The following is a 17,010-nucleotide window of genomic DNA, read 5'->3' as shown; positions in this document are numbered from 1 at the left end:
TCTGACTTTTTCTTTGTGGCCTTCCTTCCCTTTTTGGACCTTCGCTGAGATATCCATACTTTCTGTGGGGTTATCCGAGATTGAGTTTCATCTGTCCAGTCTCTCTGCTGCATGGGGCCCAAGGGCTCATATACCTATGGTATCAATAAAAATTGTACATATGTACGTGAATGCATCGCCATTTATTTGCTTTTCATGCCTGACTTCGATGTTTGTCTATTGTCTCTCTAATGGTATATATGTTTTCTCGATAGACATTTTGAGCTCTGTTAAAAAAAAAAAAAAAACTTGAAGAAGGGCATCAAGCTGGAAATGTCTGGTTCATCAGAGATGTCATAAATGTCTGTATATACATCAAAATTATTTATCTTTATGCTTTTGTGCATTCCTGTCTATACAATAAGGTTTTGACAATTATATAATTTTTTTGTAATAAAATACTTTTTATATTATTACTTGGTGTTTTTGGTCACTTTTAAAATACCATTTCCCAAGGGGGTCTGTTTTTTCAATATTATCGGGATGTGGTGACCTCCAACACACGATCCTGCAGAGGTTGGAACTTATTTTTGAAAATACTGAAACTCTCATTTTATATTTTGAATTTGTTTCAACCAAAAAACAAAACAATAAGGTACACTCTGTGTAAGCTGCAAAATATTCTGAAAGAAATCGAATGTTCTTGTGCCATAGCAGAAATAATACGCTCCGCCTTTTACTCTCCATTTCCCTTCAACTTGGTGAAAGACCTCACAAATGTATCACAGGCTCAGTAACCCTTTATAACCTAGGTTTACATACATGCATGTGCATTTACGCAAACAAAAACAAGAAATAACTTAGTCTTTAAAGAGCTCATAAGTCCATAGCATGGGTGGATGGGCAGTAGCTATCCTCAGAGTAAAGCCAGCTCTGTGGGATAAACACAAGGGAGGAGAACAGGAAGTGCCACCCGAGTGTAGTACAGAAAAATAGTTTTATTCACAAAAGGTAAAATACGCTCAAGATTGAGAATTAAAATAAGCCCATGTGGGAGAGCCGCTTGGATCTATCATGCAGACATCACACTGTGCCAGGGAACCGCTGGAGATGGAGGAGTAATGTAAAGCGTCCTGTGGCCACTAGGAAGTCCGGGAAAACCAGCGTGGAATGCACGGCAGAAGTGACATCACCGAAAACAGAGAGATGGCTGGAATCAAAAGGTTACATGCTCAGAGATTTAACTCCTCCTACTGGTTGGTTTGCCTGGACTTCCCAGTGGTCACAGAATGCTCCACAGTACTCAATTTCTAGCGGTTCCCTGACACAGTGCTATGTCTCTAGGACGGATCAGAGCTGTTCCCCCATAAACCTGATGGGAGCATTTTACTTCTCAATCTGGCGAGTGCATTTTACCTTTGTGAATAAAACATTTTTATAATACTACACTCAGGTGGTGTTTGCTGTTCTCCTCCCTTGCATTCTTTTAGAAGGGCTGCTGTACCTGCAAGAAACATAAAATTGCTTGGTCATGCAGTACTGTACGCAAATTAAATGTATATAATTTTTTTTCCAAACAAATATAGCTTTCTTTTGGTGGTATGTTATCACCACTGGATTTATTTTTGCTACATCTATGGAAAAAAAAAAAGGATTTAAAAAAAATAAACAAAACAATATTTCCTACTTTTGCTATAAAACATCCAAATAAATCAAAATTTCTTCATAAATGTAGGCCAAAATGTATTCTGCTACATGTCTTTTGTAAAAAATAAAAATAAAAATAAAAAAATCCCGATAAGTGTATATTAACTGGTTTGTTTGACATTGATAGCATTTACAGATTTGAAAATTGATCAATCCTGATGTTCTGATGGCCTATCTCATTTCTTGGAAAGTAGAGTGTCTCAGGTATTTATTATAAGGCATGGCGGAGTGTTGGAAGATGTAATTTTTTGGGGGTTTTCTAAATCTTATTTTATTTTTCACCAGTGAAGTACAGCGTCGTCATATGACTGCTATGGTAGTGATCAGGGAAAATGACTGGCGACAGTATGTTAAAATAAAAAATAACAATAGGACTTTTTGTACTCACCGTAAAATTATTTTCTCTGTTATTCACCGACTGACACAGCTTCTCTCTTTAGACCATTGGGTTGTTATGCCACCATTAGGAGAGGACAAGGCCTTACATGTTAACATGCGATAATAAAACTAGAGCTTTTTAGTTCCACCCAAGGGGCGGTCCCTTAGGTAACAACCCCTCAGCATGCTACTGCAACCTCAGTACATCAACAAGCAGTATAACGTAAAGAAAATTAGGAGGGGCGGGTGCTGTGTCAGTCGGTGAATTACAGAGAAAAGGATTTTACGGTGAGTACAAAAAAATCATATTTTCTCTTATATTTACCGACTGATCGAGCTTCTCTCTTTAGACCATTGGGACGTCCCCAAGCAGTGCCAAAATGAGGGGTGGGAAAACTGAAAATAAATAAATAAAAAACTTCATCCACCATGGCATGTGGGAACTAGTACAAACGTTACCCACAAAAAAAAAAAAAAAAAAAAAAAAACAAACACACTACAATGTGTGGAAGAACTACCACAAAAAAAAGGGTGCTCCTCAACATAGAAGCACTACTCTTAAACCGCACCAAAACTGCGGCAACAAATGCAACAGTGCATTAACTTAAATGTACTGCGTTTTTACCCAAAAAAACAGGGAAAAAAAAATGTATGTGCAATTGCCATTATACAGCCGCCTGCAAAACTTTGCGGCCAAAACACTCATCAGCTGATGTAGAATTTTGTAAAAGTGTGAACAGAGGACCAAGTCACCGCTTTACACACTTGAGCAACAGACGATTGATGCCGGAAGGCCCTACGACGTACCGATTGTCCTTGTAGCATGGGCCGTGATCGAAAAGGGGGCACCTGCCCCTTCAAGGCGTAGGCCTGTACAACACTGTCTAATCCACCTGGAAAAGGTGGCCAACGAGACTGCCATGCCTTTTTTCAGACCAGCCATTGAAACAAACTTCCGGAAGTTTCTTCTGACTTCCGGAAGGGAGCAGTGACAAATACCCTACAGAGCCCGAACCACGTCCAGGGAATGGACGACCACCTCCTTAGGATGTGTCAGCTTAGGACACAGAGATGGTAACACATTGCTTCATTGATGTGGAACGCCGAAAACACCTTCCGCAGAAAAGATGATTGCGGACGCAACACCAACCTATCCTGTGGATAATCAGATAGGGCGACTTGCAAGACAAGGCCGCCAGTTCCGAAACCCTCCTGGCCGAGTGATGGGCACTTTAAAGACCATTTTCTGGGAAAGAGTCAACAGGGGAATCTCTCTGATGTATTCAAATGGCGATTTCTGGAGCGCTGCCAACACCAGATTCAGACCTTAATGGTGCTTAAAACCAATTTCTGGTCTACACCTTGCTGTAGAAACAGCAGGATCCTGGATATAGAAAAGCCATCCTTTCTCCTCACACCTGGAGATGTAGGCCTTCCAGCTATGATGATATATCTTCCGAGAAGAAGATTTCCGTGCTCTCAGCATAGTTGGGATCACAGAGTCCGAAAGACCCCAGTTCCTTAACACCTGCATATAAAAGCCATGCCATTAAAGCCAGCGATGGTAAGGCAGGATGGAGAATCGGACCTTGAGACAGAAGGTCCTCTCGCAACTAGGTCTGCGTACCAAGAACGCTGAAAGGCGTAGATCAGCTGGTACTGATCCCACGGAGCCACCATCGCGTCTGCCCATGGATCCCTTGTCCTGCACACGAATCTCAGCACCTTCCGATTGAAACGGGAGGCCAGAAGATCCACGTCTGGTGTGCCCCACTGCATGCACAGTAGTCTGAACACCTTCATATGCAATGCCCATTCTCCTGGGTCCAGCATCTGGCAACTTATCCCACTTGGTCAAAATCTCCTTCCGCAGAACTCGGGTGTGGAACTGGGCATATGGTACTGCCTCGAAGGAGGCCACCATGAGTCCCAGGACTGGCATGCAGAAGCATAGCGACCACTTGAGGTTCATCCGCAGTTTTACCGCAGCTCTGAGAGTCTGCAGTTTGTCTGAAGGGAGAAACACTCTCGCTTCCATGGAGTCCAGCAGCAAGCCTAGGTACTCCAAACGCTGAGTCGGTACGATCACTAACTTCTTTAGGTTCAACAGTCATCCAAATTCCTGCAGGGTCTGCATGGTGATCGCCACATCCTCCTCTAATTCTGAGGCGGAAGATGCTCTCAGGAGGAGATTGTCTAGGTACCCATGATCGCGATCCCGCGTTGTTGCAGCAATGACAAAACAGGAGCCAATACCTTGGTAAAGACTCGGGGGGGGGCTGATGCTAAACCAAAGGGAAGAGCCACAAACTGGTAGTTGGCTTCTCCAACTGCAAATCGCAGAAACCTCTGATGCCGAATGCAGGTACACATCCTGGATGTCCAAAGACACCAGGGAGTCCCCTTGATGAAGTGCAGCGACTATTGAGCGAACTGATTCCATTCTGAACCCCTGTACTTTTACAAAGTAATTGAGGGCTTTTAGGTCTAAGATTGGACGAACCCCTTCCTTCTTGGGGACTACAGTTTGAGTAGAACCCCTGGAAACGTTCCGATTCCAGAACAGGTACCATCACCCCACGATTCAACAGCTCTCTTACCACCCCCAAGAGGGCCTCCCGGCGAGCTGGGAGTACGAGTATGCTGGAGGGGAAGAATCTGTTTTGTGCCCAAGAGAGGAACTCCATCTTGTAGCTGGAGGAAATCAGATCGCAGACCCACTGGTCGGACAGCCGAGAGGTTCACCGGGCTGCAAACTCCCGAAGGCGACCCCCCACCCAAGTTGCGGGTGGGGTTAAACCTTCATGCGGTAGCACTTTTGCTAGCAGGGTTGTTAGGCTTGCGGTTCCAGGGATGCTTTTGTCCTTCAGAAGCCGTCCTGTCGGGCTGGGGATGTTTGCCCGAAGCTCTGGGCGGACAAAAGCAATTTGTGAGAGGAAAATGAGGGCCCTTGCCTACGGCGTGGCTCCTTAGCCTTCCTGGCCTGTGGGAGTAGTGTACTCTTACCACCTGTGGCATTTTTATAATGTCATCCAAAGAGGCTCCAAAGAGCTGGTCGAGAAAGAAGAGTAGATCCGTCAGGGCTTTCTTGGATGCCTGGTCAGCCGATCAGCATTTTAACCAGATCAGGTGGCTCAGCACCACGGCTGACACTGAAGGCCTGGATAACAGAGGGAGGGTATCCAGGGCCGAGTCACAAACATACTTAATGCCTGCACTAGTAGGTCTGCTAGTTCCACGCAGACAGGAGAAGCCTGTTCTCCCAATTCGTGATGCAACAGTTTTGCCCACTCAGTTAGTGTCTGCGACACAAGTGCGGATGCCAGTACTGGTCGCATGGTTGACCCCACAACCGTAAACAAGGAACGAGCCACTGCCTCGGCCTTCCTGTCCATGGGATCCTTGAATGCAGGAGTCCCCTCAACAGGGATCGAGGATACTTTATTTAACCTGGATACTGGGGGGTCCATGACTGGAGGAGCCAAACACTTCTTGAGAAGGCTCTCCTCAAAAGGGTAACGCACCACCATGTATTTGGGGACCGAAAAGTTCAGTTGCGGGCGACCCCATTCCTTGTAAATGAACTTGTCAAAATAAGTCAGATACGGGATCACCTTAGGTGAACATGCTGGCTTGTGGGACCCAAAAGGGACAGATACATCAGCAGAGGGATCCGCTGACTCCTGAATCTTCAGGGTATCACGCACAACTGTGATAAGTGCTCCAACAAGCGCTTTGTCGCGCACGGACCCGGACAGGGACTCATCCTCACTGTCCAAACGGTCCTGGTCAGCGTCATCTGACAAGACAGAGCAGGGGTCACCAGCCTCAGCAGGACCTGAGTCTGTGTCAGAGCTCTAGAAATGTGCTCAGGCTTCAAGAAAATGGCTGCCTAGCGTCCAGTACAAAGACAGAAAAAACAGGGAAAATGTCAGAGCGCACATGAGTCATGCTGCTGCAAGAGAAGACTGAAAATGTGTTCAGGCTTCCAGAAAATGGCCCCCAGTGTCCTGAATAGGAGATCACTGGGAAAATGGGCGCTGAAGCCCAGGAAGACATGCTGCCCTCGCCCACATCTAAAATGGCCGCCAGCAGCTCCATGAGGTACAGAAAGAAAAACGATGGCAGAGACACTGCGCCACACCAAACAGCAGAACCTCACAGGTGCCTTCCAGGGCACGACCCAGGACACCACTAGAGCTAGCCCCCCCATCCCAGGTGAGAGCCCACCAGAGAGCCCCTGTATACGCACACATAAACCGCTCAGCAGCCACATGCAGCATCCCCCAATGGAGGGGGGGGGGGGGAGGGAAGATAGGGAGGTGAGGGACCGTTTAATCGACCTCCCAGGGAATGCCCAGCTGCTCAGCCCCACTGCGGCAAGGAGAGTTGTACTTAGCAGTCCTGAAGAGCTGGGAGACATTCCATTGCAGAACCACTCACTGATCAGTACAGGGTGGCTGCTGGCCTCGGCCCACTGTGATGCAGACATCAGTAGCCCAACCAAAAGCTCACCAACCACCTCTGGAGCTGAGGTTTCGTCATGGCCTGCCGAGCGAGTAGCTGTTTGTCTACACTTTGATTGCTGTTACAATGATGATCATTCATCATCATTGTCTCTAGACATTCTAAAACTGACCAGCTATTAGGGTGGATATAAATAAGTAAAAAAAAATGTATGATTTTTTTTTTTTTAAATCAGATTTTTGGGATTTTGATCACATTTTTTTTTTAAATAAAATGCTTTCGGAGTAAAAATCTATCTAAAGATAGCTTTCTATTTAAGATACAATAATAATTTAATTTATTCAGCATGAAATGGAGCTTAGTTATATAGTATGAGGCTGTATATTCTGCAATATTTACATTTTTGGTAAACTCATTCAATTAATCCAGACTACACTCACACGATTTCACAGTAACCATGAGATAAAACAAAATTCATTAAAATTTCTTTATCACATTGTTTTGAAAATCTATGTAGTCTACAAGCTGTATGATTGAATCGGTTCTGATATTTCTGTTTTACTAACCTGACAGCTTATTATTCTTAATGTGAAACCTTAATTTTGTTTGCAAATATTAAAGATTCTACCTACCAGCAAGAATGAGTCCTTACATTTTAAGAGCACCTATCATTTCAGATCCATCATGGCAGCACCTGTTAGCGGGCATCCACTCACCTGCGGCCGCCACATTCCTCACATTGTTGTGTCACTGCTGCATCAACAGCCGCCCCATTAAAGCGAATAGGACTGTCGGTGAGTCAACAGCGGGTCAGAAGAGGAGCTGCTATAGGACAGAGATGACAGTTGCTTTTCAAAAAATAGGATTTTTTGTACTCACCGTAAAATCCTTTTCTCTGACACAGCTTCTTCCCTTTAGACCATTGGGTTGTTATGCCACCTTCAGAAGACTAGGTATTACAAGCAAAAATAAAACTAGAACTTTCTAGTTCCGCCCAAGGGGCAGTCCCTTAGGTAACAACCCCCCAGCATGCTACTGCAGCCTCAGTATGTCAACAAGCAGTATAACGTAAAGAAAATATGAGGGGCGGGTGCTGTGTCAGTCGGTGAATTACAGAGAAAGGGATTTTACGTAGAGTACAAAAAATCCTATTTTCTCTTATATTCACCGACTAACACACGTTCTTCTCTTTAGACCGTTGGGACATCCCCAAGCAGTGGCAAAACGAGGGGTGGGAAAACAGCATAAAACCTCATCCACCATGGCATGTGGGAGCTAGTACAAACTTTACCCATAAAAAAAACTACAGTATGTGGAATCACCACCACAAAAACAGGGTGCTCCTCAAAAGAGAAGAACTATTCCACATGCAGGATGTAAATGACCGACAGGGCTGGTAAATGTTGCACCGAAGTATGTGAGTGACCTCCCATGCGGCGGCCGAGCTTCTTGTTCTTTCTTGGTGATTGACGTATGCCACAGCAGTGGCATTGTCTGACTGGATCCTGATCCTTCACTAGGCAAAATAAAACTGAGGCTGCAGTAGCATGCTGAGGGGTTGTTACCTAAGGGACCGCCCCTTGGGCGGAACTAGAAAGTTCTAGTTTTATTATCACATGTTAACATGTAATGCCTAGTCTTCTCCTGAAGGTGGCATAACAACCCAATGGTCTAAAGAGAAGAAGCTGTGTCAGTCGGTGAATATAAGAGAAATTATGATTTAAAATAGAGTTGATTTAAATCAAGCCTTTTTACTAGTAATTTAAATCATGCCAGCTATTCCAGAAATGGCAGAGAGATTTGCCCGAGCTGTTCAGGGAAGAATGGGATGCAGGGATCCAGCAAAACATTCCATTGATGATTTCAGCCCGAGATAGACTGGTGCAAATAAAATTTATTCATCAAGTATATTACACCCCCCAGAGATTGTCTATGATCTACCGGACCTCACAATCTGATTGTCCTAAATGCCAAACGGAGGTAGGGAATTTTATTCATGTGATGTGGTCCTGTCCTCGCATTCTGGACTCTTGGAGATAGGAGGTCACTGACAAACAATCTTGGAGTGGTAGGGATCTTTTTGGACCCTTTAACCACTTTCAGACCGGACCATTTTGCTGGTAAATGACCAGAGGTCTTTTTACACTTTGGCACTGCGCTGCTTTAACTGGTAATTGCGCGGTCATGCAATGTTGTACCCAAACAAAATTTGCGTCCTTTTCTTCCCACAAATAGAGCTTTCTTTTGATGGTATTTGATTGCCTCTGCGATTTTTATTTTTTGCGATATAAACGTAAAAAGACCGCAAATTTTGAAAAAAAATGATATTTTCTACTTTTTGTTATTAGAAAAATCCAATAAACTCAATTTTAGTCATACATTTAGGCCAAAATGTATTCAGCCACATGTCTTTGGTAAAAAAAAAGTCAATAATTGTATATTTATTGGTTTGCGCAAAAGTTGTCACATCTACAAACTAAGGTACGTTTTCTGGAATTTACGCAGCTTTTAGTTTACGACTGTCTATCTCATTTCTTGAGGTGCTAAAATGACAGGGCAGTACAAAACCCCCCCAAATGACCCCATTTTGGAAAGTAGACCCCCTAAGGAAATTGATAAGAGGCATGTTGAGCCCATTGAATATTTTATTTTTTTGCCTCAAGCGATTGAATAATGACAAAAAAAAAATTTTTTTTTTTTTTTTACACAAAGTTGTCACTAAATGATATATTGCTCACACATGCTATGGGCGTATGTGAAATGACACCCCAAAATAAATTCTGCTGCTTCTCCTGAGTACGGGGATACCACATATGTGGGACTTTTTGGGAGCCTAGCCGCGTACAGGGCCCCGAAAACCAAGCACCGCCTTCAGGCTTTCTAAGGGCGTAAATTTTTGATTTCACGCCTCACTACCTATTACAGTTTTGAAGGCCATAAAATGCCAAGATGGCACAAAACCCCCACAAATGACCCCATTTTAGAAAGTAGACACCCCAAGCTATTTGCTGAGAGGCATGTTGAGTCCATGGAATATTTTATATTTTGCCACAAGTTGCGGGAAAATTACAAACTTTTTTTTTTTTTTTTTTTTTTTCACAAAGTTGTCACTAAATGATATATTGCTCATGCATGCCATGGGCATATGTGAAATGACACCCCAAAATAAATTCTGCTGCTTCTCCTGAGTACGGGGATACCACATATGTGGGACTTTTTGGGAGCCTAGCCGCGTACGGGGCCCCGAAAACCAAGCACCGCCTTCAGGCTTTCTAAGGGCGTAATTTTTTGAGTTCACTTCTCACTACCTATTACAGTTTTGAAGGCCATAAAATGCCAAGATGACACAAAACCCCCACAAATGACCCCATTTTAGAAAGTAGACACCCCAAGCTATTTGCTGAGAGGCATGTTGAGTCCATGGAATATTTTATATTTTGCCACAAGTTGCGGGAAAATTACAAACTTTTTTTTTTTTTCACAAAGTTGTCACTAAATGATATATTGCTCACGCATGCCATGGGCATATGTGAAATGACACCCCAAAATAAATTCTGCTGCTTCTCCTGAGTACGGGGATACCACATATGTGGGACTTTTTGGGAGCCTAGCCGCGTACGGGGCCCCAAAAACCAAGCACCGCCTTCAGGCTTTCTAAGGGCGTTACAGTTTTGAAGGCCATAAAATGCCAAGATGGCACAAACCCCCCCCCCCAAATGACCCCATTTTAGAAAGTAGACACCCCTAAATTTAGGGGTACACTAGTGAGACTAGGTAATAAATGGCGGGTGCCCTGAAACTATAAAAAAATAACTAACCAACCAGCGTCACCTGTAACAGTTATATGGTGATCACTGGTGAAAGGGTTAACTAGGGGGCAATCAGGGGGCTTTATGCGGTAGTATATGGGGGTCCCTGGCGCTATAAAAAGCTGCGGCGAACCTAAATACCTACCTGCCTAACTAGCGTCACCTGTGACACTAATACAGCGATCAGAAAAACGATCGCTTATTAGGCTGGGTTCACACTGGAGCGATGCGGGAACGCCACGAATGCGCGGCGGGTTCCCGCATCGCATGCCTCCCGGCGGCAGTTCACACTGCCCTATGCGAACTGCTGGGAGTGTCAGTGAAATGTTAATGACACCCCCAGATCAGTTCGCATATCGCAGTGCGATCTGCAAACTTGGATCGCATGGTGTGAACACCCATGCGATCCGATTCTGCTGCGGACCAAAAAAAGGGTCCCGTGCGAGTTTGCGGCGGGTGCGGCGGGTGCGACACGAATTCAGCCATACTATCTGTATAGCTGAACTCGAATCGCACAGAGATCGGATGTGATTTGCACTGCAGTGCGGTGCGAATCACATCCGTTCTCATAAACCGCTGCAATGTGAACCCAGCCTTAGTGACACTGGCGACGGGGGGTGATCACGGGGTTAAACCTTTATTGGGGGGGTTAGGGGGGTACCTTAGAACTAAAGGGGGCTAACCCTAACTGCCCTAACAGTTATTAGTCACAAATGACACCTGCCGGGTGATCAGGGGGTTAAACCTTTATTAGGTAATAAATGGCGGGTGCCCTGAAACTATAAAAAAATAACTAACCAACCAGCGTCACCTGTAACAGTTATATGGTGATCACTGGTGAAAGGGTTAACTAGGGGGCAATCAGGGGGCTTTATGCGGTAGTATATGGGGGTCCCTAGCGCTATAAAAAGCTGCGGCGAACCTAAATACCTACCTGCCTAACTAGCGTCACCTGTGACACTAATACGGCGATCAGAAAAATGATCGCTTATTAGGCTGGGTTCACACTGGAGCGATGCGGGAACGCCACGAATCCGCGGCGGGTTCCCGCATCGCATGCCTCCCGGCGGCAGTTCACACTGCCCTATGCGAACTGCTGGGAGTGTCAGTGAAATGTTACTGACACCCCCAGATCAGTTCGCATATCGCAGTGCGATCTGCAAACTCGGATCGCATGGTGTGAACACCCATGCGATCCGATTCTGCTGCGGGCCAAAAAAAGGGTCCCGTGCGAATTTGCGGCGGGTGCGGCGGGTGTGGCGGGTGCGGCGGGTGCGGCGAATGGCTGAACTCGAATCGCACAGAGATCGGATGTGATTTGCACTGCAGTGCGGTGCGAATCACATTCGTTCTCATAAACCGCTGCAATGTGAACCCAGCCTTAGTGACACTGGCGACGGGGGGTGATCACGGGGTTAAACCTTTATTGGGGGGGTTAGGGGGGTACATTAGAACTAAAGGGGGCTAACCCTAACTGCCCTAACAGTTATTACAGTCACAAATGACACCAATGCAAAAAAAAAAAAAAAAAAAAAAAAAATGACATTGGTGTCACTGTGACTGGGGGGCAGGGGTAATTGGGGGGGTGATCGGGGGGTAAAGGGGGGGTGTGAGTGTGCCTGGCATGTTCTACTGTGTGTGGGATGTGTTGGTGCAACTCACTGATCCGCTCTCCTCCGTGTCGGAACGAAAAATACCGACACGGAGGAGAGAATACATCACTTCCTCTCCTGTGTTTACATTACAGGAGAGGAAGTGATGTCACCGGGGATTTCCATTCGTCGGGAGCGATCGCGAGGGGGTGGCCATGAATGAATGGCCGTCCCCTCGTCCGGGATCGCTCCCGAACGAAAACCGACCGCCGCAGGCACCGGGCGGGGGCCCGATCGGGCCCCCGACCCGCGGGAGGCAAAGCACGTACATGTACGTGCTTATGCCTGCCCGTGCCATTCTGCCGACGTACATCGGCGTGAGGCGGTCGGCAAGTGGTTAAATGTTACTGTTGGGTATAACTGACAATTTACAGGCCTCCACACATCAAAAGCAGCTTATTATTTTATATAACATATTTTATGCTAGAAAGACGATCCTTTTAAAGTGGGAACTTGCTGAGCCTCCAAAAGTGGCAGCTTGGAGATCAATGGTTAACACGCAACTCCTCCAAGAGGTTTGACAAAAGTTGGGCAATGTGGGTTCAGGACAGAAGCCTTAACTTTCACAATTAAAAGCTCCGTCGAGCCTTTAGGGAACAGATTTTGACATTTCATTTACCTTTGACTGTCACCTTCCCTCCTCACCCTTCCCACTCTTCGTCCCCTTCCCTTTCTACCCACCCCCCCTTCCTTGCCCTCACCCCCTGATTGAGTCTCACGGTACAGTTTATGTTTATGATATCGTAGTGTTAGATTGAGCTAAATGTTTTTATTTACATGCCTATATTATGGTAGAACATCAGGTTGAGACAACATAGGAGAACATTGGATTGCTGTATGACTATCTGCAGTGTATTGAAGTCTGCAACTTGCCTACTATTCTGTTGCACATGTAATGCTGCAATTTTCCTATAAAGTTTCACTGTAAAGAAGAAAAAAAAAAACTATATTCTATTTTGCATACTTTGCATGTATTGCACAGTGCACTAAAAATGTTATGATTAAATGTTTGCATTCCTTTGAGTCTTGATTATTAATTAGCCTGTCTACCCCTTGTTACCATAAAAGTACAACTGTAATATTAAGGTATTATTGAAGGCATTTTTTTTTTTTTAAATAAACAAAAATGTTATATTTACTTCCGCTGTGCAGTGGTTTTGCACTGAGAAGCCCCGATCCTCCTCTTTTTGGGTCCCCTGTCGGCACTCCAGCCCCACCCCCTGCCGAGTGCCCCCAGAGCAAGCAGCTTGCAATAGGAGCTCTCGAGCTACTGCTCTGCATGTCCACTCACACAGACACATGTGGCTTAGCCCAGCACCCATCTCTCCACATTGGCTTACTGGCTGTGGTTGACAGCAGCAGGAGCCATTGGCTCCTGCTGCGGTCTCATCCAATGAGGAGGGAGAGTCCACTGAGACTCTCTAGCACATCGCTGGAGGAAGATCGGGCTTAGGTAAATATATGAGGGGGGACTGGGGAGCTGCTACGCACAAGGTTTTTTTTACCTTTATGCATGAATGCATAAAGCTAAAAAGACTTGAGCCTTTACAACAATTTTAATGCGATACCTACGTAATCATGTGTATAAAAATTCCTCAAATTGCACTGAACAGAATAGTTTATGGAAAAAATGCAAAAGTATCTTTTTGTGTCTGTTCCCTGCTGCAGTAACAGGTGTTATTTTTGGAGCCACTAATCAATTTGAGGATAAGAGTTTAACAAGTGGGTTAGGAACACACGAGATTATATACACGTTCCCAACCTGCAGATATGTCCATTTTAGACATTTTAAAATGTATAGTAATAATATACATTTAAAATGATCATACTGATGAAAGCTAAAATGGTGAAGAAAATAGGAAGCAAAAGGGTAGGAATATTCTTTACTTACTTGGGATGATCCATCTCTAGATGTTGTTTGACAAGCTGCTCTACTGCATCACTCCATGGAACCACAGCACCATACATTATTTGAAGGACAGCATCAAATATTAACTGTAAATAAAATGTATGAATTAATTAAAAAGTAGGTTAAAATGAAACATACAGGATTTGTTTACAAGGAATGTATTGTTTTGCACATATTTTGTTTTTTTGTATTATGGAGAGAACTAAATACGATTTTTGACTTACCTGTAAAATACGTTTTTTGGAATACAATACAGGACAGGGCCAGCTTTAGGGAAGACTGGGCTCTAAGCACGTACCTTCAGGTGACTGAACACCAGCTAAAAGAAAAAACCTGTAAGGATCCCTAATATTACCTTTACAGCTCCCAGCAATCCTCAGTTCTTTAGCAAACTATAACATGATTACAGAGGGGAGGGTGCCTTGTACTGCATTCCAAGAAATGCATTTTACGGGCAAATCAAAAAATCTATTTTCTTGCTCATATAATACAGAAACAGGCAGAATAAAACACTGGTAGTCCTAAAGCAATACCAATGAAGGGATGGCAACAAAATCAGCCCAAGGGACACACGCGAAAACAAAAAAGGATCCAGTATCCATGTTAAACAGCAGCCTGAAGCACCTTGCCACCAAAAGCTCTATTAGCCGAAGCCTGGACAACCACTTGCCGGCAAAATACAATGATCGTTGCTGGCTGCGACAAAATTAAACAGACTGGTTGTACTGAAGTCGAATGATGGATCGACTTTAGTACAATCAGCCTGCTCATAGATGGATCGAGTCTCGGTCGGTCCCTGCTGAACTTGTTTGAGATTTGATCAGTCTATGGCCGGCTTAAGGTCAGACAAAGATAGCTCTCTAATGGGCAGAAGAAAAAAAAAAAAAAGAAGGAGGAGCCTGTATTACCAAAAGCACCATATTTAAGTCTCACGGCAACACTGGTCTAGGGTGTCTAGGAGTAACGATATGAGCAACCCCTTGTACCTTCACCAGGTGTAAGAGGCTAACAACCATTAAAATAAAAAAATAAAAATACCCACATCTGATATCTGACCCTTGACTGTATTCCAGACCAAATGCAGGTCCAAACCCCAACTGTAGAAAAACCAGGAGACGTTCCACAAAATACTAGCGAGGACTAACCTTTGCAAACCAGGCAGGGTAAGCTTTACAGGTACAGTGATAGAGAGAGGACAATTTTCTGGTACTGAAAAGCTTAGATTTGACCGATTTATCCAGACGTCCATTGTCAGGACTTTGGTTTCAACATCCGGGTTGTCGAAGCCAGCATCCAAGAAGCAGGGTGGGACACTGGACACAGACAAGAGATCCAAGAAGCCTTGGAACGTCTGCCAGAAGCCAGAGTATGTCTGTGTACCATCAGGTAGATGAAATCAACCTCATGGACCACACTTTTTTTGAAACAAATCCTCTATAGGGTATTGTTGAGCAAAGCTTTTTGGCTGGGCATTCAGTGCCTTGCGAAAGTATTCGGCCCCCTTGAACTTTTCAACCTTTTGCCACATTTCAGGCTTCAAACATAAAGATAACATTTTTATTTTTTATGAAGAATCACCAACAAGTGGGACACAATTGTGAAGTGGAACAAAATCTATTGGATATTTTAAACTTTTTTAACTAATAAAAAAAATGAAAAGTGGGGCGTGCAAAATTATTCGGCCCCCTTGCGTTAATACTTTGTAGAGCCACCTTTTGCTGCGATTACAGCTGCAAGTCGCTTGGGGTATGTCTCTATCAGTTTTGCACATCGAGAGACTGAAATTCTTGCCCATTCTTCCTTGCAAAACAGCTCCAGCTCAGTGAGGTTGGATGGAGAGCGTTTGTGAACAGCAGTTTTCAGCTCTTTCCACAGATTCTCGATTGGATTCAGGTCTGGACTTTGACTTGGCCATTCGAACACCTGGATACGTTTATTTGTGAACCCTTCCTTTGTAGATTTTGCTGTATGTTTGGGACCATTGTCTTGCTGGAAGATAAATCTCTGTCCCAGTTTCAGGTCTTTTGCAGACTCCAACAGGTTTTCATCCAGAATGGTCCTGTATTTGGCTGCATCCATCTTCCCCTCAATTTTAACCATCTTCCCTGTCCCTGCTGAAGAAAATCAGGCCCAAACCATGATGCTGCCACCACGTTTGACAGTGGGGATGGTGTGTTGAGGGTGATGAGCTGTGTTGCTTTTACGCCAAACATATCGTTTTGCATTGTGGGCAAAAAGTTCGATTTTGGTTTCATCTGACCAGAGCACCTTCTTCCACATGTTTGGTGCGTCTCCCAGGTGGCTTGTGGCAAACTTTAGACAAGACTTTTTATGGATATCTTTGAGAAATGGCTTTCTTCTTGCCACTCTTCCATAAAGGCTAGATTTGTGCAGTGTACGACTGATTGTTGTCCTATGGACAGACTCTCCCACCTCAGCTGTAGTTCTCTGCAGTTCATCCAGAGTGATCATGTGCCTCTTGGCTGCATCTCTGATCAGTCTTCTTGTCTGAGCTGAAAGTTTAGAGGGACGGCCAGGTCTTGGTAGATTTGCAGTGGTCTGATACTCCTTCCATTTCAAAATGATCCCTTGCACAGTGCTCCTTGGGATGTTTAAAGCTTGGGAAATCTTTTTGTATCCAAATCCGGCTTTAAACTTCTCCACAACAGTATTACGGACCTGCCTGGTGTGTTCCTTGGTCTTCATGATGCTTTCTGCGCTTTCAACAGAACCCTGAGAATATCACAGAGCAGGTGCATTTATACAGAGACTTGATTACACACAGGTGGATTCTATTTATCACCATCAGTCATTTAGGACAACATTGGATCATTCAGAGATCCTCGCTGAACTTCTGGAGTGAGTTTGCTGCACGGAAAGTAAAGGGGCCGAATAATTTTGCACGCACCACTTTTCAGTTTTTTATTTGCTAAAAAAGTTTAAAATATCCAATAGATTTCGTTCCACTTCACAATTGTGTCCCACTTGTTGGTGATTCTTCACAAAAAATTAAAATGTTATATCTTTATGTTTGAAGCCTGAAATGTGGCGAAAGGTTGAAAAGTTCATAGGGGTCGAATACTTTCGCAAGGCACTGTACATGTTTTCA

At 44.4% G+C, this 17,010-nt stretch overlaps 1 protein-coding gene across 3 annotated transcripts in view; it reads right to left on the bottom strand.

Annotated features, from left to right (window-relative positions):
* KNTC1 (kinetochore associated 1) overlaps positions 1-17,010 on the bottom strand; it is a 389,498-nt gene that overhangs the window by 241,932 nt on the left and 130,556 nt on the right. For all 3 annotated transcript variants that reach the window (XM_077461857.1, XM_077461860.1, XM_077461858.1), the window contains exon 28: positions 13,884-13,987. In XM_077461857.1, the coding sequence (XP_077317983.1) occupies positions 13,884-13,987 (104 nt within the window). The remainder of the gene's footprint in view (positions 1-13,883; positions 13,988-17,010) is intronic.

Source organism: Lithobates pipiens, unplaced genomic scaffold (assembly GCF_037356315.1).
Source record: "Lithobates pipiens isolate NorthernLeopardFrog02 unplaced genomic scaffold, aLitPip1_a1.2 Scaffold_3, whole genome shotgun sequence".
NCBI lineage: Eukaryota > Metazoa > Chordata > Amphibia > Anura > Ranidae > Lithobates > Lithobates pipiens.
Note: the sequence above shows the minus strand (reverse complement) of the source record. Positions and strands in the feature narration are given on the sequence as shown.